Source organism: Phascolarctos cinereus, unplaced genomic scaffold (assembly GCF_003287225.1).
Source record: "Phascolarctos cinereus isolate Bilbo 61053 unplaced genomic scaffold, phaCin_HiC Scaffold_4;HRSCAF=312, whole genome shotgun sequence".
Classification (NCBI taxonomy): domain Eukaryota; kingdom Metazoa; phylum Chordata; class Mammalia; order Diprotodontia; family Phascolarctidae; genus Phascolarctos; species Phascolarctos cinereus.
This window is the reverse complement of record NW_027555847.1, coordinates 440,937,253-440,964,919: the sequence shown is the minus strand read 5'-3', so window position 1 is coordinate 440,964,919 and position 27,667 is coordinate 440,937,253. Positions and strand designations below refer to the sequence as shown.

The window sequence follows — 27,667 nt, the reverse complement described above, 5'->3', positions numbered from 1 at the left end:
AATTAATATGCAGATTGACTACAGAGAATCTAAAGATGTAAATTAACTACATATATCTAGACAGTTGAGTATATATTAATTTATCTGTATAAAAGATTAAAAGTCTGTTTTTGATCCCCTCTACACAAAGATAGGATTTAAGGGCATTTCTGGGGAAATGATATAGCTATGAATCTATAAGTCTATCTATAGCTGAAAAAGCAGCAGTACTCTATACTCTCCTATCCCTTCCCCCTCTTTAAATTGTTCATTTTTGTTTGATCAGTCAAGCCATCCTAGTAAATTGAATTGACTTCATCAGAAGAAAGAACTTAGCCATCAAATCAAAGTTAAGATGCAGAGTGGACAGGAGGCCAGTCACTTCTCAGAATGCAGGTGTGGAGCAGAAGGTTGGCAGTGCCCCTGGTGGCACCTGACACACTCCAGTGACCCTTAGGAATTATCTACTTTCCCAGCAGCATCTGCCAGTAAAAACTGAACTGATTAACTGAGAGTCCCTCTGGTCTTATGTTCAGCCAAGAAAATCCTCACCATCAAGTGAATGGGAGATGGGAAGAGAGAGATCCATGCCAATATGATCCAGACTGGACTATTTTCTAGTTCAACCAATAGAACTAAATCCTATCCTGATCAAAAGATACAAACTCACAGCCAAATCTTTAGCAACATATGGCCCCTCACACTTCATGCATCTGTCTCTATAATTTGAGCACTACTGAGATGCAAGTTAAAATGAAACAACATTCAAAGCTAAATAAAGGCAGCAAAATCATAAGCCAAATGACCTACCATAAAGCAGTGTGAATACTTTAACATCAGATCCAATTTTAGGAGGGAGTTATCACTAAAAGTCAAGAAGACAGAAACAGCTTGGTTGCCTACCTGGTTACAGGGGAAGCCAATTACCTTTCTGCTTTCAAGGCAGTGCAGAATTATTCAACGGATACCACCTGAAAGTTTTAACCCTCTAGAAAATCAAGCAATTAAGACGATAAAGAACATAGTCAGACTTGCTACAGCAGGGGAAGTTGAGAGGTAAAGAAAAAAGCCCAATGAAAGACTTGATGTTTGGCCATCAAAATGGCAGACACCCTTTGGATACCATCATGGTTTTAAATCTGAAGTTCCATCAAGAGGATGGGCCAAGGGGTTGCTTTTTCATTCTTGAGGCACCAGCTGCAGACACTCTGGGTGATTTGGCTATTGCTGCGGCCTGATTCACTAAAGACTGGATGCTGAGCAAGCAACTGTTTTGTTCAGGGCAAGCAGAAGGAAAGACGCCCTCCACTGAGGGTGGGGAGATGGATGGAGGCCCTGGGGCACTGAATCCCCCACCTCAGGTTAGCCTCAAAAGCTGTACAGGATTTCAACAGAGATAGTGTGTGTATGTGCTGTGAGCATGTGTATACTTGCGTAGATGTGTGTGTTTACATATGTATGGGTGTGCAGATGCACGTGGGAATGCTGTAGTGAGGTAGATCAAGAGCATTCTAGGAATGATGAATGGCATGGGCAAAGGTATGGGGGTAGGAAGTGTTAAAGGTAGGGCAACAGTCATTCTCTGGCAGTAGTGTAGGGCATGTGAGAGGGAGTGATGCGAGACAAGGCAAAGCGGGATGGCACCAGAATGGAGAAGGTCTTAAATGCCAAACTAGAAAGCATCCTAAGCTTTGCTTTTGGGGGAATGTGAGGCCATTGAGCTGAGGGTGCATAGCAAATTAACTTTCAGGCCACCACCAAGTCGTACAACTTAAGAGTGTTGGAGCCCTGAGGAGAATGTCATCAATTACATTTGCCATTATGTTTCCCGGGCACCCTAGAGTCCTCTTTAGGACTGGGAAGTGAAGGGGAGGGAAGAATCAATTCATCCAGAACTCTCCTCCCCTCTCCTTTCCGTTCCGTTCCGTTCCCATGGCAACCATCTTCACATTCAGGTCCTTATCACCTCTTGCCTGGGCTGCTGGTCTCACTGCTTTTAGTTTCTTCCTTTCCAACATATCCTTCACCTGCTGCATGGAGATTATATCCCTTCTGTGCTCAGAAACCTTCAATGTCTCCCCACTACCTGTGGAAAAACGTAGTGAGTCCTTAACCTGGCATGTGAGGTCCTCTTTAATTTGCCTTCGATCTACCTTTTTCCAACCTTTCCTTACCTTGCTGTCACTCTTTGTTCGAACACATCCTCACCATTCACCATTTGTCCCATCTTCTTTTCCACATGCCTTTGTTTCATGCCATCACTTGAATGCTGGAATTATCCGTGCATTTCAATCCTTTAAGGCCCACTCCATATACCACCTCTTCCATTAAACTTCCCCTAATCTTTCCTAGCTCTAAGTGAAGTCTCCCTCTTATATCCCTGATACTACTCTGCTTAGACCTCTCCTTTATATTTATAACTTATATGAAAACTTTCTGTGGACATGTCTATCCCCCCAACGAGATTGTGAGCTCTCTGAAGTAAGAGACAGGATTGGTTTAACCTTTGTATCGCTAATGCCTACCAAAATGCCTACTGAATTCATCCACTTTAGGGCAAGGATAGTTTGGAAGTTCTAAGTCTGCTCTGTATTATTCCATATAGAAAGGTTCCACACAAAGCAATAACTCATAAAAGCCTAGAAATGTTTAAATAAACAAAAAGTCACTTTAAATTCTCTGTAAATGGGAATTTTTTTTTCTTCTAAAAGAAAACAACATATGTAAATTGAAGCAAATGTTTCAATACAGATAGGAATAGGCAAAAAACTCAGGTACTTCTCCAAATCAATCAACATCTATCACCAAAAGTCACAAATGTATCACTGCAACAAGACTCTCACCATAATGAAGTTAAGATAGAAGTGCCCTGCATTGCACTGTAAGCTTTCACTCAAACACAAAAGCACATTTAGAATCTCTGGCTTATACCCTGTCCCCACAGGTACCTATACACACAGTTTAACACTGTTCTTCTCTAGATGACGTTCAAGATTTTTCTGTTAAGCACACACGGGTTATGTGGCCTATTTCTAGCAAAACCATGTTTGTGCTATATTTTTGGGAAAGGAGCAAAATTAGTAAATGTGGGTCCTCGATGGGTAGGAAGCAGGGGAAAATAGTATCACTGGTTTTAAGAAAGAGAGCACATTTGCAGCATCTGTCCACAAACACAGTTTAAAACTGAAAGACAAGTCAGAAGGTGTTCACACAAGCCAAATGAGGTGACAAGCTCCTGAAAAAACAAAACTCCAGGCAACTGTATTTGGTTTCCATCCTGAAGATTGTCTGGTGCGTCCAAAGACCACGCAAAAGACAGAATGTTAGTTGTGATCTCCAAACCACTCCCCTCCAAGCCTTCCTGTACCCCCTACCATAACACTCCCCCCTGCCCCCATGCACACAAAGGTCTTAATGCATCGGCTGCTACTTTTGCTCCCTTACCTGTCAGCCTTCATCAGCAGATTGGGTGGTAGCTCCACAAGCTGGTTGTGCTGAACATCCAGGACTTCCACCTGGGTTCTCTCCAGTCTCTCTGGTAGCCTGGTTAGCTGGTTATGCCCCGCCAGCAGTTTACGAAGACTACTATTATAAAACAAGCTGCGAAGAACAACAGAATCAGTTTATGAAGGGAGGGATGGAGAAACAGTTAAAAAACTAAATACGGCCAAAATCTGCCCCAACCCCTCATCTCCCAAAGCTGCATGGATCAAAATGATCTGAGCAACAGAAAGTCTATTTCAGCACAAGGTAGGAATTTATCTCCATCTCAAACTTTTCCTTTCCTTTAAAAAAATAATAATTTGAGTAACTTTAAAGAAATAAAAGGTAATGAACTCTCAAATATTTACAATAAATTTTACTCTAAGTTATCAGTAATTTACTCTAAGGAAGTTAGGTGGCATAGTGCTTACAACTACTGGGCCTAGAGTAGGGAAGATTCACCCTCCTGAGTTCAAATCTGGCCTCAGACACTTAACTAGCTGTGTGACCCTGGGCAAATCACTTAACCTTATTTGCCTCAGTTTCCTCATCTGTAAAATGAGCTGAAGAAGGAAACGGCAAACCATTCCAGTATCTTTGCCAAGAAAAACCCAAATGGGAGCATGAAGAATCAGACAAGACTGAAAAATCACTGAACAACTCTAAGGTGTGTTTTTTTCTACATATAACGATGGCATATTCATTGGTAAACACATCTATTTTCGTCTAAAGAAAAAAGAAAAAAAATTTGAAAGGAAGAAAAAAAGGGAGCTAAATGATGAGGTCACAAAATGGAAGAATGGGTAAAAAAAGATGTGTGTATGCAGGAAGGAAATAAAAAATGTTAATTATAACTTTTCATAAAAAGAATTCTGTCTCCCTTTAAATTATTTGTATATTTGTCATATTCTTCTAGTAGAATGGACGCTCCTTAAGGAAAGGAATTGTTTAGTTTTTTGTCTACATCCTTAGTCTCTTACATTATGCCTTGCACATGGTAGGTACCTAATTAATCTCTAAGGAATCAATCATACTATCCTATTGCACCTACTTCGGTGCTTAGCACAGAAATATAGTACAAAATTTTGACTAGCTATTAATTAAGCCAATAAAGTTTTTTTTTTTTTGGGGGGGAAATAAATTGGGGTTAAGTGACTTGCCCAGGGTCACAGAGCTATTAAGTGCCTGAAACTGGATTTGAATTCAGGTCTAGTTCTCCACCCCCTTTGATACCTACCTGCCCCTTGAAAGTGTTTTTTTTTTTTAATGCATACAGAAAAGGCTATACTACTCTTTCTTCACTTGTAGACTCATTTTTTTTCTTTGCCTTTTTCTCCCAACCTGTATGTGTTTGGATTTTTTCCCTCTCTGGGGGTGGGGGGTGGGCTGTGGATTTCCTATTTTCTTTTTGTTTAATGCTAGAATGAATATATTGTGTTGGGAATGAAATTCATCTACTCTGTTTTTCTATCTTGATATTTGAAAAGCTATTTGCAAGCTTGGGCATGCTTCTTTTTCTACTGATGATCAGAGATAAAATGAAAGAAAAATGTTGCATGAAAAGATATAAAACCACATTTTAGTGGCATGTGGCTTCTATCACTGTTGTAACCAATAAAATCAGATGATGGCCATACATACTAAAAGCTAAGGATTAAGAAAGATACTATGGAAGAGTTAGTTAAGTTAGTATTAGCTAATCTAGTTCAGAATAGACTAAAAACACATAACTTTTGTCAATATTATAAAAAGGAGAAATAGATATGTTCACATACATATTTACATGTACACATATGTATTTATCACCTGATTTCCTCCTCAAAGAAATACACTAATCAGATAGAAGATGTAACCCACTCTAACACTGGCATCCAATACAGTGTAAAATTTTTACACTGAATTTTTTAAAAATATTTTTATTTCCCAACTACACACAAAAAATTTAACATTTATTAAAATAAATTTTGAGTAACAAATTCTCTCCCTTTCTCCTGCTTATCCTATCTCACACTGAATTTCAACACTAAGACTTTACTTTATATAATGTGCTACTTTTCTAAGCTTGGGTTTCTTCGCACCTACCTCACGGGGTTGTTATGAGGATAAAATGAGATAATATTTATAAAGCACTTAGCACAGTGCCTGGCACATAGTATAGATACTATATTTGTTATTCATTCATGTCCAATTCTTTGTGACCCCATATAAGATTTTCTTGACAAAGATACTAGAGAGGTTTGTCATTTCCTTCTCCAGCAGATTAAGGCAAACAGAGGTTAAGTGACTTTTCCAGGGTTACACACCTAGTGAGTATCTGAACTCAGATCTTCCTGACTCCAATCCCAGAGCTCTACCCACTTAGCCACACAGATGCCTCTATAAATTCTATATGTGTTAGCTATTATTACATTTTTATAATAATAACCTAAAACAGTTTTCATTAACATAAAATAAATTAAAGATTAAATATCTTTGGGAAAAATTCTGATTAAAGATCAGCTATATTTTCTTTTGTTTTTGTGTCTTTAACAGAGGAAGGCAGGCAACAAGTATTTATTGAATTCCTATTCTATGTGCCAGGTACTGTGATAAATGCGTTACAAATACCTCATTTGAACCTCACAACAACTCTGGAAAGTAAGTGGTCTTATTATCCTCATTTTATAGCTGAACAAACTGAGGCAGATAGCAGTTAAGTCACTTGCCCAGGGTCACACAGCTACTAAGTGAGTAAGGCTGGATTTGAACCCAAGCCCAGTACTCTATCCACTGTGCCACCTAGCTGCCCCTGCAAGCTAGAATATAGATAATAAATCCCAGATACTTCATATATCATAAAAGTGTTACCCAGGAGACTATCACAATTAAAGACGTAACAAATTCTATGTACTTAAATTAAGTGTGGACTTTTATCAGCTTGTTAATGAGAATCTCTTAGTGTGGGCTAAGGAGAGAGAGAACTTTATTTTACTTTATTTTACGAAATTCAACAGGGCAGATTCTAGCAAGTTTTCTAATAGAGTTACTAAGCAAGAAGTGGGAAAAAAAGCACTGAGAATCTCAGTTCCAATAAGTATGGAGAACAGAAGACTTTTGCAACAACCTTCGTAGTGGGCAGCACTGGTTATCTATGACCTCAGTGCATTCTGGTCATCGTCCTAGAAGAGAAGGCAAAGAGGCTGGAGGAATGTCTCTCTACTTTTCAGATTATTTGGCAGAATGAAATGTTGCTTTAAACAAAAATGGGAAAAAGCTTTAATGTGAGAAAAAAGAGGCACAGAGGAATGCTGACTTTACAGAAGCAAGGGCTTGAAAAGAGAAAAAGGCCGACTTGGGAAGAGAACTGCTCTTTAAAAACACAGTGTGACTCAACTGGGTATGGAAATCCATCTTATCCTACAGGAAAACAGAAGGAGATAAAGGGGGGGGAGGTGATAGAAAGGACAGCAGATTGGGGGAAAGAGGATTCAGAATGCATGCTGTCGTGGGGTAGGGGAGAGAGGAGAGATGGGGAGAAAAGATGGAACTCAAAATCTTGTGGAAGTGAATGTTGAAAACTAAAAATAAATTAATTAATTTTAAAAAAACAAAACAAAACAAAACATGGTGAGTAAGGCTGGGGTTTAGATTACTGGACCCCAGCTTAAAATATAGGAATGACATGTTTCTGGCCTGAGAAGAAATGTACTTTGGCAGGTTTTTTTTTAAAGGCTGTTAAGAATGAATTTGCCTGGAGTCTTGAAAAACTAATCAAAAGGGTTTTATACTCAAAAACAGGAGAAAATTCATTCAGACAGACATGGATAAGGAAAAAAAGGAAGTCTTAACTTCTACTAACCTCTCATTGAAATTTAGCATTCCCTTCAGTTATAATTGTAGGCAACAAACCATAGTAGCATCAGGCTTCACTAGAGTGCTATGGAGGTCCATGAAATTAAAAAAGCTTAAGAACCTGTGCAACAGACAGAAGCCACAATGTAGGAAAAAGAATACCAGTAGAGACAACCAGGAACTCACAAAAATCGAAGGAAAGAGCCAGCAACAAAACCCATTGCTCTGGACATCTACACACAAAAGCACAAGACAGAAGCAATGAGCAAGACGAACTGGACATCCTGGCTTAGAGGAGGATATTTTCCCATATCACTGACAGCTGGTAGGCTGAGACCCTGGACTGGAGTGTGGTTCTCAAAATATGCTATACCTTAGTCAAAAGGAACAGATTAGATAAGCAAATAATTGGGGAAAGCCAACAAGCTTGGCATGTAGACAACACATTGTAGACAACACTTCAATCATCTGGATCACTGCTGGAGCTCACTCTCTGACCAAAGAAGGCCCTGTAACAATTCCATGACTTGCTTTAATGAGAATTTGAGCCATTAAATTAAGGCAGAGGAAACGATTGCCATTCTAGATGTGATTCTCACCCACAAGGAATAAGAATAAGCTAAAATAAGAACCTGGAAAGGAAGTGGGTAATTCATGTTAGAATCTGTGATAAAGAAAGGAAGCAAAGCCAGGCGTAGACTGACAGGCACCCTAGATTTGGGGGAAACAGATTTAAAGGGTAAAGAGAAAAGATAAATCTTAGGGACTAAGTTCTACACAGGCCATTGGCCTGGAGTGGGCAGGAACCTCAAGAATAAAATTCTAAAAACATAAATCAAAAAAAATCAGATGAAAACAAAAAAGGGAATTTGTCTAAAGAGCCCAAGAGGGGGAGCTCATCAATCAATTTAAATTCAAACATATGTGAAGATGATGGACTTGAGGGCAGATAACCGAGGAAGACTCCAAAAGCACAGCACCATTCCATAAGACTTATGTTGGAGTTCTAATGAACTGAATGAAGCTGGCCAGGAATGCCAAGAACAAGAAAAAAGGTTTTTTTAAATGATAAGAGTATCAAGAAGGCATAAGGATCGCTGCTTATGGTGGATGATAAAACATATGACAGAAAGAAGAAAGAATTGCTCAATCCTTATTTAGCTTGTTTTCTTTGCCAAGGAGAAAAGGCTTTGTGCAAAAAGGACAGACAAAAAATGGCTCTTTGGGGACTGATGCCCCAAATTAAGAAGATGGTAAAAAGGTAACCTAGACATCCTTGATGAATTAAAGTCACCAGGCCAGATGCATTACATCCCAAGGCACTGAAGGAAATGGTGGATGTGACTGGAGAAGGAAAATCTAATGAGGATAAGACAGTTCTGCCCAGGGAACAGAACCAGAAAGGATGGATGAAAGCTGCTAACAGCCAAATTCAGGCTGCAAGGAAGAACTTCCTAATAACAAGAGCTATCCAAAAGTAGAACGGATGGCCCTGGAAGGGAGTGAGGTCTCTCTCATTGGCAGTCAACAAGCAAAGGCTGGCTGATTGTTTGCCAGTATTCTGTAGAGAGGATTTTTGTTCAGGTACGTGTTTGTACTGAATGGCTTCTGAAGTCTCTTCTAATCCTGAGGCTCTCTCAAATGTCCTTTTTCCTACTTAGTAAACGATGTTTAATGTCCCTGTTGTCCCCTGACACTATCACATATTAAAAGGCTACTAAACCAATGTCAATATTGCATGTGCTTAAAGAGTTATTCTAGTAGTGCATTGCTCCACACATACTTATTCCATGCAATAATAAAGGCTATACATTTGTAAGAGAGTTATATTTAGTTAGGAATGTGACTGATGGACACAGACTATACAGAAGGAATTTGACTATTGTAGGGACTGAAAAAGTGACCTTGGTTTTATTAGCACTTGGTTGAAATTACTCTCTGCCTCTTGGCCAGGTCAACTAAACATGTATATTCCACAACTAACTAACTCTTTAACAGAAAGTGTAGTTTTATTCACCATCAGTATTCCCAACAATTATCTTTAAGGATAATATCTTAATATAAAAGCTCCTGTGAAAAACAGATTTATACACTCCCTCAACAGTGTTTTCAAGGAAGAATCTGGCTCTATATCACTAAATGAACAATCATGGTACCACACATTTCCTCAGGCTTAATGACCAGTGGACAAGAGTAGAAAGTGACTGCATGTACACTGAATCATAGCTGAGTATCCCCAAAATATTGGTGCAAATTTTGACAACTTGAAAATAAAGGATATGCCTGGTGTTTTTTTTGTTTGTTTTGCGGGGAGAGGGTTGTGAACATTGGAGATCACATGGTCTTTTTATAAATCCAGCAGCTCATTTCATTAAAGATTAGGAAACAAAAGAAAATTGGGGAGAATAAGAGAGAAAGAGAAGAGAAACAGAAGAAAAGGAAAGGTCTCTTGGCCCATATTTCATATTAGGAAAAACAGAACTCTGCTTGTTGGTGTCAGGTTTATTAACAAGCTAAAATCTATGAAAATTTCTTTTTAAGAACTATATTGAAGTACTAAGTGAGGCAGTCATTTCTTATGGTCAATTTGTACAAATGGTACATTCCAAAAGGATCAAGATCCTATAGGTGGCCCCATCAGGTGCCTTGACACGTCTTTGAACATTCCTTTTGGCTTATGAAATGAAATAAAAAATTTCCACTACATACTAACCCTGCACGGCTTTAAAATGTTTGGCTGAAATTCAAAGCCACATTCTGTTTTTCACTGCATGAAAGTAAAGAAGAAAAGGCCAGGCCAAGTTTATAGCCCAATGACACCACATGAGGTAAAAGACACCAAACAAAAGATGAAAACAAGCTTTTCTGTCACAGGGACAAGGTACACACTAACTCAGCAGTTCTGAGTGACTTCTAGTTTCAGGTTTGGTCCTTTGGTCTACAGTACTTACCGCGCAGGGAGCTCACGGATCTGGTTATGTCCAATGTCCAACACTTCTAGCTTGCGGCTCTCACAAATCCACTCAGGCACACTTTCTAGGTGGTTCCTACAAATCAAGGCACATTTGTTTTTTTGAAGTTAGGATTCAGCTTAAGTTTTGGTCCTAGGATCAAAGCGATGCCAAAGACAATCTCTTCTTCTAAGCCCAAGGCTCTGTTCTTCAAATAACAATATATGAAGTATGTAATTAGAAAGAAATAGAGAATAAAACATTCACATAATTTTAAAAAATAATAATGATGACATTTGACACTTACTAGCTGTGTAACCCTGGGCAAGTCAACCTCCTCGACTGCCTCTCAAATGATGATGATGATGATGATGATGCTGCTGCAATGTGAGGCAGCTGCTAAATTCCTCCAGGACCAGTACTTTAGTACCTGAGTACTAAAACTGCCTAGAGTTGCTTGTTCATGATTAAAGGCAAAATGTGTTCAATGATGTACGAAGTATGAAGTATGGAGAGCCATTCTTTTAAAAACAAAAATGCCAGAAATCCTATGACTAAATGAATGTTCTCTTTTTAAAAAAGCAGCATGGGGGGCCATCTATATTTCATATCATTGCTTCTACTGTTTAATACACCTTTGGACCTGCTCATTCAGACTTGCCTTCTGCCAGTTTATGAACCATATAGGAAAATCAGGTGAATTATTTTATCGTATTTTGAATGCAAACATAACTTTATCAAGTTAAACATATTTAGACAGTCTATACATCCTGGACCCCACTACCCATATGTTGCGTTCCCTTCTAGGTGCCCCAAATTCCAGAACTCATTTTGGTAAGCTGAATTTTTAAGTGTTACCTATACTTAAGTAAAAACCACGATTACACTTACAACATTTATACATTATACTGTATTTTTGTATTTATGTTATATTCACACTAAAACTATTTAAGTACATGCATGTTTATAATAGGATCACATATACCTCTATGCTTTAGGATCAACGTCACCATAACATTCCTTTCAAATGGAATAAATGCCACAGTGCAGGCATGATTCTGTGAGATGCATTCAACTTTCCTATTTACATACAGGACCAGGGGACTGGTCAGAATATATAATCCAAATTTTGATTTTAGAAAACAGGATCCTTTGACAAGAGACAGAGCTAAAAATGCCACAAGGGATGAAAAGAAATGTAGACCCAGGTCGGGGAACATTATGTAATAAGCAAAATTACACACATGCATACACCCCAGTTCACATAAAGAAAAAACTTAGGACAAACCTGAGAAATCATATTGTTCAATTCTCTTCTTACAAAGATGAAAAAAAAATTGAGGTCCAAACTGTCTTGCTCAAACTGATAGTTACATGCAGAACTGATGCCTCTTTAAGCTTCCCAGCTCATTACTCTTCACCACACCGTACTGCCTCTTCAACTGTCTAAGCTCTGGTCAATAATGCTCAGCTAACTGATAAGAGCTAGTGTTAAGATTTTTCTTCTATTCATCATCTTGGTCTATTTGTAATAGTTAGGCTAGATCACTATTGAGTACAAGTACTCACAGCTGGGCTGTGACACATTCTTCTCGAGATACTTATGCCACTCTCACTGGAACATTTTAATGGGTACATTGCTAAGGCACTCTTTTAAAGCCTAAACAGTAAAAACTGATGGAACAACATTGAGATTTCATATACGTGCTTTACATTCAAGAGAGTGTTTATACATGAATTCAGCTGGAATTGCTTAAAGAACTTTCAAACAATTTTACCTCAAAGCATTCCAATTCTAGCACATTGACTCCTTACCTAGAAACATCCATGAAGGTCAGATGATTCGGAACAGGGTAAACATCGAGTTGCACAAGTTCTAAGGATGGAAAAAAGCAAGACATGAAAATACTATGAAAATGGCACAGAAATCTGTTGACTAAGCTTCATTATCTTTTTTTCCCCTTGTGTTCATAGTTTAACTCTGATGCTACAAAAAATTAAAGGTATCTTTTGCATGCAATCATGATTTATTTGAAAGACTGAATAAGCGGTTTTATCATTTTTTCCCCACTCATGTATCTAGATTTTAGCTCTCCATTCCTCCTGTCTTGACATAAATATTGTTATAATTGGTGAATTAATAAATGAATTGTATGCATCTTTGATATTTCCTCCCTAAAACCCTCCACAATCTAGCTTTCTGCTTCTACAACTGTACTAAAACTACTCCCAGTCACCAATGACCATCCTTCTAGCCAAAACCAGTGCCTATTCTCAATTGTCCTTATGCTCAACCTCCCTAAGACATATGACACTGATGACCATGCTCCTTTGGAATCTATGAGACTGTGATCCCCTTGTCCCTGTTCCTCTCCTATCTCTTCTTCATTGCTTTCAATGACTCCTCTAAGAAACTCACTCACTCTCATAATTTCAATGATCTTTTCTGTGTCAGACATCCCAATCTGCATGTATGGCCCACATTGTCTCACTAAGCTTCATTCCTATTCAAGAGGCTGCTGAACATTTCAACCAGGATGTTTTATTTCCTTCTACTCAACAGATCACGAGCCAAAGACATCTCTTCTCCCATAATTCTGCACTCCTCCAAAAACTGCCCATTTCTGTCAACAATATAGTCATTTTCCCAGTCACTCAGGCTTAAAATCTGACCCTTCAGTCTTAACCTTTGTATCTATCTTAGGCATGAAAGGGATGTGAGCTGCATCATTGACAGAAACTCCCATACTGATGGGATCACAGACCCATCTAAGTCCTAAGAATGCAACCTCCATGCCTTCATTTTCCCTGTCCCTGACACTGGTCAAAATCTCTCTTCATCTCCAAGGCCCAAGTCATGGATTACCTCCTTCATGACCTCCCATCAGAGAGCAAATACTCCTCCTCAAACTGCTCATAGCATGTATAATGCTTAACCTTTTATTACTGTCTTATCCCCACATTAGATAATAAATTCATCTGAGGCTGGTACTATTTTCTTTCATCTTTGCAGACACAAGACATGTATGTAGTATTCAACATTTGCTGAACTGGATTGCTAATGATTCTTTCAAAAAATGTCCTTAATTGTGGCCCCTTTCCATGTCCCCTGGCACAACCTTTGTGAATGCCTGGATGATTGCATTAACTAGCTCCTTGACTTTGGGTTCTTTTACTTTAAATAACCTCACTATTCAAGTTACTTTAAATAATGTGGCCAGAATAATAGTACTACAATGCTGCTTTTATCACACTACTCCCTGCTTAAGAGCCTACAATGGTTCCTTAGTGTTTCCTAGACTGAGTCTAAGCTCCTTGCTTTGGCATTCAAAGCCCTTGAAAATCTGACCCTGCCTACTTAGCTAACCCCCATCTCTGTTCCTCAATTTTAACTTCTCATTTTATCATCTCACCACAGTTCCCTGACCACATCAAGCTCATTCCTACCTCTGTGATTTTGCTCCCATTCAGATGCAGTAGTAGATGCTGAATAAATGTTGATTGATTGGAGTGTACCCCTCCTTCTTCTCTATTCAAAGCCTAACCATTCTTCACTGTTCAGCCCATATTGATTTTACCCTTTTCCAAATTTGCATGGTACATATAATCCAGAGAACACAATTAAGAATGTGATTATATTTTGTCCTCTACTCTTCTATAATAGTTTCATTTCTTATGCCCCCAACAAGACTGTAAGGGATTTAAGGGCTGAAGCCTAGCAAATATTTCCTCAGCATCATAAAAAGTGCTAAGCAAAAAACAGGTAATTTCTAAAGAATCTGTTGAAGTGTTTAATTTTTTTTTTAACTAAAAGAGGGCCTGAAATCTTTACTTTAGGAGTCAACTATATCCTTGTGATCTTTATTAGAATTGACACTATTTTCAAATTATGAGCAAGAATTATTTATTAAACATATTTGAAGCTGGTTTGTTACAAAGGTGAAGTGAAATGATATACGTAAAGGCCTTTGCAAACCTTTATTAAAGCACTATATAAATGTTACCTCATATAGTTATTACTAAACCCTCTTAAACAGGTTTCAAGAATGGTCTCATTTCCCCATACAATCCATTACATGCTTTCTCTTCTTTATGAAGGTCTTGTTAGCTTTGTACAATGCTTACTACCTGCACGATCCTGAGTAAATCAGTGATTCAGTTTGCTCCTCTATAAAATTAGGTCAGGAACCCTTGGACTAGGATCAGGGGTTCTTAACCTGTTTTGTGTCGTGGACTCCTTTGGGCAGTCTGGGTAAGCCTTGGCACCCTTTCTCAGAATGTTTTTGAATGAATAAAATATACAGACACACAAAGGAAACCAATTATATTGAAACAAAGTTATCATTTTTTCCTATCCCAGTTTACAGATCTCCTGAAATCTATCCATGGTTGGGTTCTGTGGAACTCCAGTTAAGAACCCCTGAACTAGATGATCTCTTGTATCAATATTGTCTTAACTTAGATTAACCAGACTCCTTTTCTAGTTACTTAATAATAATAACATTAAGAGTGCATTTACTTAACATTTTATCACTTGCAAAATGCTTTCTTCATATCACTCCTGTGAGATGGATGTAATAAATGCTTGTTCTGTCCACTTCGTAGAGTATATTCCTTTTCTGGTCCTCAGAGACATACTCACATATTTAGTTACCAAAGAGCTCTAGGAAAAATGCTAAGTCTGCCCCTGCCCTTCCCCCTCCCCCCAGGTAGAAGAGCCAAGTCAGAAGAGGAGATTACTCGGTTCAATAATTACAACAAAATGACACACGGAACAACAGAAGAACTACAACTTTCCTTCCTCTACTCTTCCTACCAAGTCAGGATTTCCCCCTCCTTCATGCCTGGTGTCTTAGCTTCATTTAACATTGGCATTTCCATGATAGCAGAGGAAGGAGGGCAGGGAGAGTCCTGAAGGTAGAAGCATAGCCAGCACAAAGACAGATGTTGGTACTACCTGCTTCACTTACCATTTGAAGAGGCATAGAGTGCTTTGAGCAAATAGCCACAAACATTGAGTGTCACCAGCTGGTTCCTTTCACAGTGCAGAACTTCAAGATTGTTGAAAACCATAGCATCCAGATCACCGAGCTTATTATCTCGTAAGTCTAGTTGAGTCACATGTGGAAGGAAGTCCACCTCCTGCACCATCAGCTTCCTAATTACATTCAATCTTAGAGGGAAAAAGAAGATTTAAATAAAGATGGTATTTAACTTCCACGATACAAATAAAAGCCATTCCCACTTTGGTGGCACCAAATATTCAAGGCTTACTGTGAAGCTCTTGTCATAATTTCTTCATTCTCAACGATCTGGATTGGTCTAAATGGCTAGCTTTTCTGACTGTCCTTATCTTGTAACTCACAAGGGTTTTAATTTTGACAGTATATTCTTAAATACAATAGAGAGAATTATGGCTGGGGAAAAAATTAGCATGTGGACTCCATCTGAAATTATTTTAAGAGGATCATATCACAGATTTAATTTATTTCAGCAAAAGGAAAACCACTGACATCATATTGTAGACAACTTAAAGGGGAAAAATCTCAACTTCTTGGAATGCTTATTAATACTACAATAAATATTCAAATCTGAAAAAAAATAAATAGAGGAGCAGAGAGGCAGTATCTCAAAGTATCATAAGACTTAGAGAGGGCCCTTAGGGGACATCCATTCCAATTCTCTCATTTTATAGATGAAAAAACTGAGGCCCAGAGTAGTTAAATGATTTGCCCAAGTTTGCACAGGTAGTAAGTAGAGATCCAGGATTTGAACCCACATCTTCAGATTCCCAGTCTCTTTCCACTACCCCCTCTTGCTTCTGTCTGAACCCAGGAGAAAATGATAACGTTTACAGATACAGCACAGTCTGATGAAGTGAACATAAAAGGGGAATAAAGGTAAGCCACATGGTCTCTTAGCTGGCTCAAAGCTAGGAATAAGTTACTGATGCCATTGCTGTCCTTAAGACTTATGGGGAATGAGAAAGCTCAGAATGAATAGAAATCTGGCACACAAAGGGCCAATGGCTAGAGGTTATAGGAGAAAGAACAACAAACCAAGGATGGAATAGAGTTCACAAGAAAAAAAAGTCTATCTAAAAGTATCTATTTTTCTTTATACTCAATCTGTGATTTCATTGGCAGAAGGAAGTCCGGTTAGGAAAGGCCCACTATCAATGCAGAAGAGCATCTGTTCCACCACTTACAGTATCAGAGCTGCCTGATGCACTGAGAGGCTACAAAACGTGCCCACATTCACACTGTCAATAGGTATCAGAGGCTGGACTAGAACCCAGGTCCAAACCAGCAGAATCTATAATAGGAGAATCTGCAAGCTCTCTGGCAGAGGTTCCTGGAGAAGAGATACCAAAGGACTTTGGCCACTAAGATACAAAGGAGAATTGAGAATACTGACCAACTTAACAAAGGGATATATCATTACAAAGATGAGTTGAAAATTCCCAATTCCTATTTTGCTATATACCTTCCTCCAAGAAAAACTTTATTTGATATTACTGAAGCAATAAAATTCCAAGATCTTCCCCCCAAAGCAACTTCTCTCTTGGCATGGCAGGAACTCACCAGAAATCATGTAATGGCCACTTGTGAGAAAGAACATTAAGTATGAAGGCTGGCCTTCAGCAAACATATGAAGATTTATCTTCTCACTTACAACCACCAAGATAAGAGAGCTTTCCTCTTCAGTGAGTTTAATGATGAATGGAGAAGAAGGTGGAATGTGTCATGCCACCCTCATCAAGAGATACACCATAAAGCCAACAGATGAAAAAGGGAGGAGAAGAAAGCATGTCTGCTTGGAATCAACTACAGGACAGCAAGAGGGTAACAAGGAGGCCCACCCATTCAGTAAGGGGCCCAAAGGTATTCTTCCTTTTCTCTCTCTTCTTTCCACCTACAGCATGTAAAATAAAAATCCAATTCCAAGTTGGGCACTTGGATTATTCCCAAAGGTTCCCTATGCTGCTAAAACTTATATATAGGCAAGAAAACAGACTTCACTCTGAATACAAAATGTCATCAGAATTTAGAAATACTCTCCCTCCAACTGGTAAAACATCATTTATAGGAGGGAGTAGAGTTTACACACTGCACTGGAAATCAGATCGAACCTTGAGCTGTCTCTGACACTTCAAAGCTCTGTAACCTCATACAAATAACTTCACCTCATGGGGCCTCGGCTTCCTCATCTATAAAAAGCAAGGGGATTGAACTAGATGGCTAAGGCCCATTCTAGTTCTGCCTCTAAGTCTATGCGAAGGTACTTCATTGAAAACATACACAAAATAGTCTTGTTAACTGCAAATCACAAAAGGAGTAATAGGTATAATGAGATGAAAAAGGAAGACCCATAATCTTTAACGATGGGAAAGGTCATCATTTAAATTGATGAAGCTTCTCTAACATGGTTCAAAAAAAGAATTACATGATGAACAATAGCTTCTTTCTAGGCCAATTGCTATTTTCAATTTTGACTGTTTACTAAAACACAGTCCTCTAGGATGTAGTTAAGATCTCAGTTTCCAAACCATGTACACAGCAAATTGATGTTGGTATAGCAAAAAATTTTAAATTTTTGAGGGAAGCAAGGGACACTCAGCATCAGTTGGATGTTGCCCAAAGAACTCCTATCTTCAGGAATTCACAGTTTCAATATGGGACTGTGCTATATGCATTTCTATGACATTCTCTAATGTGTGAGATTTTTTTTTTGCTAACTTGTTCTTTTGGCTATGCCAGCAACTACTTTCTCCTTCTGAACATTTTATCTTTGCAGAAGCAGTTTTTCCGTGGTTGCTGTGATAAAAAGCAAGTAATGCACGAAAACTGATGTGAAACAGGAAACGAGGTTGGCAGTGTTCAAGCCGATTCCAAGATTAGAGAAGTTGTTCAGTGTCTGCCACAGACACACATTCCATTAGTAAGTAATTGGAGTTATATAAAAAATGAAATAAAAATATTGTTTTATTTCAATTACTTTTTAAATGCAACTAAGTTGTTAGGACATAAATACTTACTAAGTTGTTTGAACCTAACAATAAATTATTTCTTTTGGTTTAGGAGCACCATGAAAAAACTACTGAGATACCAAGGGTACCATGAACCAAGAAAGCTAGGGAACCTCTGAGCTGAGAGTCAAAAGAGGCAGAGAGATAAAGTGATCTCTGCTGATTTCTACATATGCGACTAAAGAAAAGTCATTTCATTTGTCTTAAGCCTACATTTCTTCACCTGTCCAATGAGGGAGGTGAACTAGATTATCTCCCCCTGGTGGCAGTGAAAGTAAAAAGAAAAGAATCTGAGAAACATCTGGAAAAGAAAACTGAGAAAATGATATTAAGACTGGATACAAGGAGCAAAGAAACAAGGAAACTATAACTACAAAGGTGTTATATCTAGACAGGAGATATTACGTCACTGACATCGTTGTAGTAACTAACATTTGGATAACACTTTAAGATTAGCAAAGCACTTTACAAATATTAATTCATTTTGTTCACTTAACAACCCTGGGAGGGAGATGCCATTATTATACCCATTTAATAGATGAGGAAACTGAGGCAGAAGTTCCACGGCATGACTAGAGTCAAATAGCTAGTAAATAAGGCAGGATTTGAATTCCAGTCTTCCTGGCTCCAAGTTCAGCCCTCTATCTATCTAGCTACCTCCTCCAGGAGATAGGTGAAGCCACTAAAAGATATAAAAATTACAAGAAATAGCTAGATGATGAGTTTCTTTTTGGATATGTCATTTGAAATGCCAGTTAGGTATTTACAGTGTAGACATATAGCAGGCAGTGTGAAATATGGTACTGAAGCTTAGAGAGCAGTCAGGGCTGGACATAAGAATCTGCACAGAGCTAAGAGTCATTTGAAAAAAGTTAAGAGTTGAAGTTATGAGAGCATATGGAATAACTGAATTTGAGAGTACAAATAAGCAAGAGAGGAAGGTCAAAGGCAGTCTTGGGAAGTATCATTTATGGGTGACAATAGTGACCGTAAGAGACAGAGAATGAATGAGTAGCTTAAGGAAGGAAGAGAACAAACATTTATTAAGTGCCTAACACATGCCAGGCACTACGCTAAGCACTTTACAGGCAATATCTCATTTGATTTTTATAACAACCCTGGGAGATAAGTGCTATTATTATTCCCACTTTACAGATGAGGAAGTTGAGATAGATAGAGCTTAAGTGACTTGGGTGACACAGCTAGGAAATGTCTGAGGCTACATCTGAACTCAACTCTTCTTGACTCCAGGCCCACTGCTCTACCTAAGAAATACAAGGTGAGAGTACAGACTCAAGAAAAAGGGCATGGTCAACAGACTGAATAATACGAAGAGGTCAATAGGGGTAAGAATTATTTTAAAAAGGATTTTCCCAATGGCATAGTCACTTCTAACACATTAATCCATCTCTGGCCCTGTACTTATATACTATGTGCACAAACAACCAGTGGTCCTTAGCTACAATTACTCTGCTTTGTTTACAGCAGCTGTCACCAAATAAGGTTGTGGGAGCTTCCCTAATAAGCTCAGTAACAGCTTTAGGAGAACCATCTATCCTAAAACACAAAAGAACAATTCAATTAGAAAGTACCAAAGTTGCTAGCTTTCTTCATTTGGAGGCCCATGCCTCCATTAACTAGTTACCTTAAATCCACGTGCTTAATGTGAGGCATTCTTCTTAAAGCCTGCAGGTTGAGGGTCTCCATACAATTTCCAGACATACAAAGTTTATCTACAGCAGTCAGTTTCTCCAAAACCTTTGGAATGTCTGTGAATTCATTGAAGGAGAGTCCTAGGTAACTGAGCTGCTGCATATTCTCCAACTCCGCAGGAAGAGACTGAAGATAGTTACCATCCAACAAAAATGTCTGTAAGCTATTCAAAAAGAGAGAGAACATACAACAGATTTTTGAAAATGCATGTCTTTTTATGAGCACAGAACTTCAGCACAAGTAATAGCTCACACAACTGACAAAATGAATTGTAGTTCGCCCTGGAGAGGTACAAACTGGTGGAGTATGAGGGAATGAGGCAAAAGAGAGAATATGGTCATAAATAAGCCTCCCAAACATCTGTAAAGATCAAAACAAAACCAAAAAGCTGAACAGTTTTCCTGACTTGGGTAAACATAACTGGGGTCAATATCTGCTAACTGTGGCAAGAAGCCAAAACAGCCATCACATCCCTTGTTATTTTGAGACTATATCCAAATCTTTCTAATTTAACTCAGACAAGGGAAGAGCAATTTGCCTCTTTCATCTATACTTAAAAGCCGCCTAGATTTTTCAGCTTTACCAAAACAACAAAAATCCTGTATTTTATTTATTTTTCAGATACTAAAATTTAAGAAAACTAACAGTGAGTTCTCTGGTTTGTTCACAAAAGTTTCCAACAGCCTAATTGGTGGTGAAAGTCGATAATTAAGTGACCAATACAGCTAAGAAAATGACTTCACATTAGGCATTTGTGAAACCTGTGAAGATAGGTCATGGGTTGTACTCCATGATGGGATTTTGAGAACGTACTTGTGCATATCTCCTGCTGCTGCTGGAACAGTTCTGAGGGCATTGCAGGACACATTCAGCTCTGTCAAGGTTGGGATATTGCATACTGCCAGAGGGAAATCTCCGAGATGGTTATTGGAAAGATTAAGGCTCTTCAACTTGGTAAACCTATATTAACCAAATTTTTGAAAAGGAGAGAGAAAAAAAAAAGGTCACAGATTCAGTCATAGAATTCTAGAACAGTAAAGGACCTTTAGTGCTCACCCTGGTATTTCAAATCCTTCATTTTAAAAGTGAGGAATTAATACCTAGGCAGATTAAGTGATTTGCAAAGTCACACAAAGGCAGAGCCAAGGACTAGTCCGGGTTTCCTGCCTAATTTCCAGTCCAGTATATTTCTCAGAACATAGCAATCTTATCTCCACTGAAACTAAGATATACCTTTGAGCAATTAAGCAAGTCTTTCAATTTTGTTCCAGTTACCTGGTAATTAGTAAGCTCATAAAGGACAAAGGGGAGGTATTATCAAGTAGCATAGGGGCAACTAGGTAGTGCAGTGGATAGAGCACTGGCCCTGGATTCAGGAGGACCTGAGTTCAAATCCGAACTCAGACCAACCACTTGACACTTACTAGCTGTGTGACCCTGGGCAAGTCACTTAACCCCAATTGCCTAAAAGCAAAAACAAAAAACAAAAAACAAAAAAAACCCAAGTAGCATAAAGGACAAAGTCAGGGTCCCATCTAATGATAATAACAGCAGTTACATATAGGGCTTGAAGGTTTACAAAGCATTTTACAAACATTATCTCATTGTATTCTCACAACAAACCAGGATGTAGATATTATTATTCTCATCTCTATTTTACACATGAGGAAACTGAGGCAAAGAGGCATTAAGAGACTTGCCCAGGCTCGCACAGCTGGTTAAGTGCCTGAGGCCAGATGTGAAATTAGGTCTTCCTGACCCCAGTTCGGGCACTCTATCCACTGTGCCACTTAAATATTTCTGCCTATACTAAAGACAAACTTTTGTGCTCTTCTTTTCCCGTGTCAAAAATGGGAATAATAAAATCCATCATTTTCCTAATGCAATATTATAACTACAATGAAGTGAGAAGGTATATAAAACAAAAACACATAAATTTAAATCAAATTTTTTGTACTACTGATCTCAATATCTCAAGAGTTTAAAGAAATATCTGTGATAAATTTCAATGACATTAAAACACAATGTATTCAGGACCATTTCAATATTTCCAGTATGTCTGTATCTTCCTCATGCACCCTTCCACTTTGTTTCCCATAGCTGGAGAGCTAATGTAACACTTGGGCCAAAAGAAGGTTTCAAGAGGCAAAATTTAAAAGTCAACAAAAGGTAACAAGGGAGATGGTTAAGTATCACACACAGCTTCCACAGATGGGTCTCAATGAAGCTCATTAAGATCAATCAGTCATACCAGTGAGCACAGCTAGGTGTGAGGTTCAAAAGGAATCATGCTAGACCTAGTAGACATCATCATGCTCCAGGACAGGAGTTGGCAAACTATGGCCTGCAGGCCAAATTCCTCCCATGAGCAAAGAATGGTTTTAAAACTGTAAAAAAAACCAAAACACAAAAACAGGCTGGCGTACTGGAATTGGTCCAAGGGCTATAGTTTGCCAACCCCTGCTCTAGGATATCAACTTATGACCTGAAAAAGAGGTGAACCAGTCATTCAGTGAACATGAAGGACGAACTAATGTTAATAATAATAACAATGACAACTAACATTTATATAGCACTTACTATGTGACAGGCATTATTAAGTGCTTTACAATTATTATCTTATTCTGTCCTCACAACAACCCTGAGAGGTAAGTGCTATTATCATCCCCTTTTTACACATGTGGAAACTGACTTGTCCTGGGTCACGTAACTAGTAAGTATCTGAAGCCACATTTTAACACAGATCTTTCCAACTCCAGGCACAGCACTCTATTTATTGCAACAAAAGACAGACAATATGAGCTCTGCAACCAGATGTAACACCACCAACCCTCTTCTTCCCCAATCCCAGATATTAAAGAACTAGAGGAAAGCCTTATGCACATTAAATGGATAGCCTATGAAGGATTCCTAGAAGATTCTACCATCTCACTGGATTAAGAAAAAGTGTTTTGTAAAACTCAAAGTAACATATAAATGCAAACTATTATTTTTATTACCATTATGACAAGTATCACTCAAGTTTTGGAAGGGCTGTGATTTGCTTTGGTGGAGGAAGTACCCAAACCAAAGAAAAAACAGACGCAGTCAGCAAAGACATACAGTGGAACAGAAGTCCTATGGCACGATTCAGGAAACAGAATTCCTAGATGACAATTTCCCAGAAAACTGAAGAGCCAAGAAAAGAGCAAAATGTTTTGTTTTTTAAACACTTTTAAAATGGAAATCTTTCTACAATCTATTATGTTTCCCTATAGTCATAAACAGTATAGGAAACATAATTTAATCTTTCCTTGATAATTCAGAGACGTTATAAATATCAATTACCGTACTGTAGACAATGGACTAAACCTATAACGAAGCCTAGGATATTCAAGTCAACAAACATTTATCAAGCACCTACTATGTATAAGGCACTGTGCTGTGCACTGGGAAGACAAAAATGAAACAGCCCCTGCCCTCGGGGAGCTTACACTGCATGGGAAGGACATAAGGTGTGTACAAGGAAGTAAGCATAAAATATAATGAAAAAGGAGACAGTTAATAACTAGAGGGAAGGGTGGAGATCAGGAAAGGACTAGCATTCACCAGGCAGCGCCAAAGCTGTGCTTCAGGAGGACATAAATAACAAGGCTAAGAAGGATTACATTTTGCAGCTAAGAGGGACCACTTGTTTCCAAAAGGAGAGAAGATAGACTGTTGTTGTTTATGAGGAACAGCCACTGGACCAGCCTGACTGGAACAAAGAGTAAAGAATGTGTGCATTTGGGGAGGAATAGAAAATAACACTGGAAAGGTAGATGGAAGCCATACTGCAGACAGCTTTACATACCATGGTGGTTGAGAATTTTGTATTTTCCCTACAGGAAATAGGGAGTCATTGGTGATTTTTGAATGGGGGAAGGGGGGGTAGTGGGAGGAGGGCAGTATCATGATCAAATCTTTACTTTAGAGGATATACTGGAGAGGGAGAATAATAAAGGTAGAAAGATTAATGAGGAGGGCAGCTAGGTGGTTCAGTAGATAGGGGCTGGGCCCAGAGTCAAGATGACCTGAGTTCAAACCCAGTCTTAGACACTTGACACTTGCTAGCTGTGTGACCCTGGGCAAGTCACTTAACCCCATTGCCTATAATAATAATAATTATTATTGTTATATATCTCTTAATCTCTGCTTCCTTCAAGTCCCACCTAAAATACCAACTTCTACAGGAAGCCCTTCTTGGTCCTTCTGCATTCCAGTACGTTCCTACTGTTATTTCCAATTTGGACAGTATATTGCTTGTTAGTACGTAGTTATATGCACGTTGTCTCTCCTACCAGATTGTGAGCCCTTCAAGAGAAGGGACTATCTTCTGCCTTTTTGGGTATTCTCAGCATTTAGCACAGTGCCTGGCACATAGTACACCTTAACAAATATTTACTGACTGACTCATGTAGGCAGAAGTGGTGTGGTAAAATGGAAAGAATAGCAGACCTGGTAGTCAGAAGATGTGAGTTCAAATCCCAGCTTTAACACTTTTTAACCAAACGACTACAGGCAAATCATTATCATCTAACTTCTCTGAGGGGCAGCTGCTTCTTCTGATAATTGTCCTACCTACCTCACAGGCTGTTATAAGGAAAGTTCTTTGTCATCTTTTCTGTACTTTAGAAATGTCAATTATTAGTAGTTATTCTGTATTGTTATTTATATTATTTCTGTATAATTATATTGTTTACATTATATTACCCCTAAATTATCTTTTTTGCAAGTTAAGGTTTTTCCACATCAGGCTATGTATTTTTTCCACATCAGTTTCACTCTTACTAGAGATTGTCATGAGATGGCTGTATAACCACTTACTTATTAGGGATATTACAGAAGAGTTCTTAACCTTAATTGTACCACCAGACCCTTTTGGCAGTCTGGTGATAACCTCCTTCTCACAATAATGTTTTTAAATATTTGAAGGACAATCTGACTAATGTGAAAAAAAATATGTTTAATAAGAATGTATATGTAGAGCCTATATCAGATTACATGCCATCCCGGGGAGGGGGAGGGAACAGAGGGGGAGAAAACTTAAAACTCAAAAGTTAAAGGAAGTGAATGTTGGGTTTGTGAAAATAAAGATGTAACTTTTTTCCCATCCAAGTTCATGGACTCCCTGAAGTCTATCCATGGGCCCCACTGAGAACGTCTGCTTTAGAGGGAAGTCCTGCATAGATAAGGTTTACAGTAGATAGGTCACTTCCAACTCTGATTCTAATTCTCTTAGAGGGTTTATCAATGTCAAATGGCATTTCAAACAATATTACTCTTTGGATTTCCCCCCCAAATCTGGATCTCCTGTCTTGTCCAGGCTCAAAGTATAGCAGCTGCTCGCAGACTTGACCTCATGGCTGATCAGCACAGAAGTTTGACCTGTTCCATTTTTCCAAACTGAGCCAGTTTGTGCCTACTTGGGCAGGTTGGGGGCCTTTCCCCACTCTCTCAGGTTCACCATACTAATGAAGACAATGTGGGCACCCAGTCAGTTTTAACTCTACTTCAACTCCAAAACCTTCCAAACAAGTGATCTACCAACTGCAGCCACCCCAAAACCAGGAATTGTAGATGTGTGCCACCATCTGCAGATTTATTTGTGAATTAGGTGGAATTGCTATTCTATTCAATGTGCTATTAAATGAAATGTGAAGTCAGAAGACTATAAGAGAAAACAAAAATATCCACTGGGCATTTCAAGAGAGGATTTTTCCATAGATTTTAAAGTTCTTCAGACAGGAAAGAATAAAAAGGTCTTGTTCCAAAACTGACTATAATGAATGAATGAAATCAAGGTTCTTTCTCTTAGCACTCTTGAACATCTTCAAAAACAACATGAGGCAAAGCCAGTAGAGGTAATAGAAAAGAAAAAATGCAAATCTTCCAAAATGGCACAGATGGGGTAGGTAAGATTCCTCTTTCAGAATTCTCCTTACATGCTAAGAACTCAGCCTCAGTTTCCATAAAAATCTTCAAACTGCTTAGTCACATTTTGAAAGCTACCACTAAACAAGTCAGCATCCTGCTCAGAATGAAAAATGCAACCTGAGAAGGCACAGGTGGACTGATGACAGAACTCTTGGGCAAATTAATTTATGTGACCAGATTTACAGGGACTGTACCACCTCTGATAATTACTCAAATCAACAGAATAGAGAATTGAATGAGTGAGAGGATGTGTGTCAGATTTAAATAGATGAGAGCAAGGAGTCCCTCAGCAGAGGTTACCCCAATTAGTCTTATTTATACGTCTCTTTTTTTAAACCTTCAATTGATTACCATTTCTGAATACAGAAAGAGTGGCACCATTCCTGCTGGCACTAATTCACTGCCACTTTACATGTCTGATTGGTACTGGGCTAGCTTTAATGTGCTAGTATCTTAACTTTCTCCTAGAGGAGAACACAATGTTCAGCAGAGATGTGTTTAGCAAACAAAGCATGGATTGTTTCCAGTGACCCAGAATCTAGATCAGGATGCATCCACCAACTTCAAAATTCTGATCTGCTTTGGAAACTGAAACCCACAGCTTTCCCAGAGTTCCACATTTCCTTGAAAACACACACATACACACACACGCGCGCGCGCACACACAACAAGCTATGTGCCCTAGGAGACTGACTCAGAAGACAACAAAAGTCCTTTCAAAAATGACTGCTGCTCCTTTCAGGTAAACAGAGAAGGCACACACAAAATCAGTTCCCCTATTTAAGCTCACCTTAGCTGACGTGCATAGTGGAGAGGCAATTAATTTCTGTCTTTTAAATCAGAGGGGGAAAATAGTGTAGAAGTATAAACAGGTACTTAGAAGTGATGTTTCAGGTGGGAGAAAGACAAGAGATGACATACTTGAGAGGATGGCCTTCCTTCCCCCATTTCCCTCATTTTGAAAGAATGATGAAGGAAATAAGGAATACTATGAATACTACCAACATAGTATGGAATCATTCAATCTTCATAACACATCACAAAGCTCTTCAGATATACCAGTTCAACAGAACAGGTAAATTATTATAGGTAGCTAAAATAAATGGGGCTAGGTGTGAAATAAATCACTGGAGCAAGTACAAATTTTAAATAACTTTATTTTTTACTGTTTCTTACCCAAAGTTGCTGTATTTTATTTATCCACTCTTCAGATGCTTGTTTATGTTTGTAACATGTTACATAAGATGGCCTAGATCAACATCATTTCGCAACAGCATCATTAACACATGACAAAAAAAAAGCCCCTCATCCTGTCTCCAAAGCCCACTGAATCAATACACAGCTGGATGACCACCCATTCAGAGTGTTACTCTTATGGAACTAGCAGTCCTTCTAATATTTCTTCACTTAATATTTTGAACCAATGAACATGTTAGGTGAGGTATCCCTGGTGTGGAATAAGCTAATGAAAATCCCCAAACAGGTGAAAATATTTTTACTTGAGAGGTTGTAGTAAAGTACAGTAACAAAGCTGATCACAGAATCAAAGATTTTAGGCAGGAGGGAATTTAGAAGTCATCTCATCCAACTCCCTCACCTGATAGGGAAGAAAACTAAGGATGAGAGAAGCAGTAAGTGACTTGCCCAAAATCACAATGCTACTATACAGCAGAGCTGGAATTTCGACTCAGATCCTCTACTTTCAAATATGGTGCTCCATGTATGT

At 38.6% G+C, this 27,667-nt stretch overlaps 1 protein-coding gene across 1 annotated transcript in view; it reads right to left on the bottom strand.

Moving 5' to 3' along the window:
• PHLPP1 (PH domain and leucine rich repeat protein phosphatase 1) overlaps positions 1 to 27,667 on the bottom strand; it is a 278,290-nt gene that overhangs the window by 57,150 nt on the left and 193,473 nt on the right. The window contains 6 exon segments of the mRNA XM_020995722.2: positions 3,424 to 3,579; positions 10,245 to 10,340; positions 12,060 to 12,120; positions 15,215 to 15,417; positions 19,919 to 20,149; positions 20,800 to 20,946. Of these exon segments, the coding sequence (XP_020851381.1) occupies positions 3,424 to 3,579; positions 10,245 to 10,340; positions 12,060 to 12,120; positions 15,215 to 15,417; positions 19,919 to 20,149; positions 20,800 to 20,946 (894 nt within the window).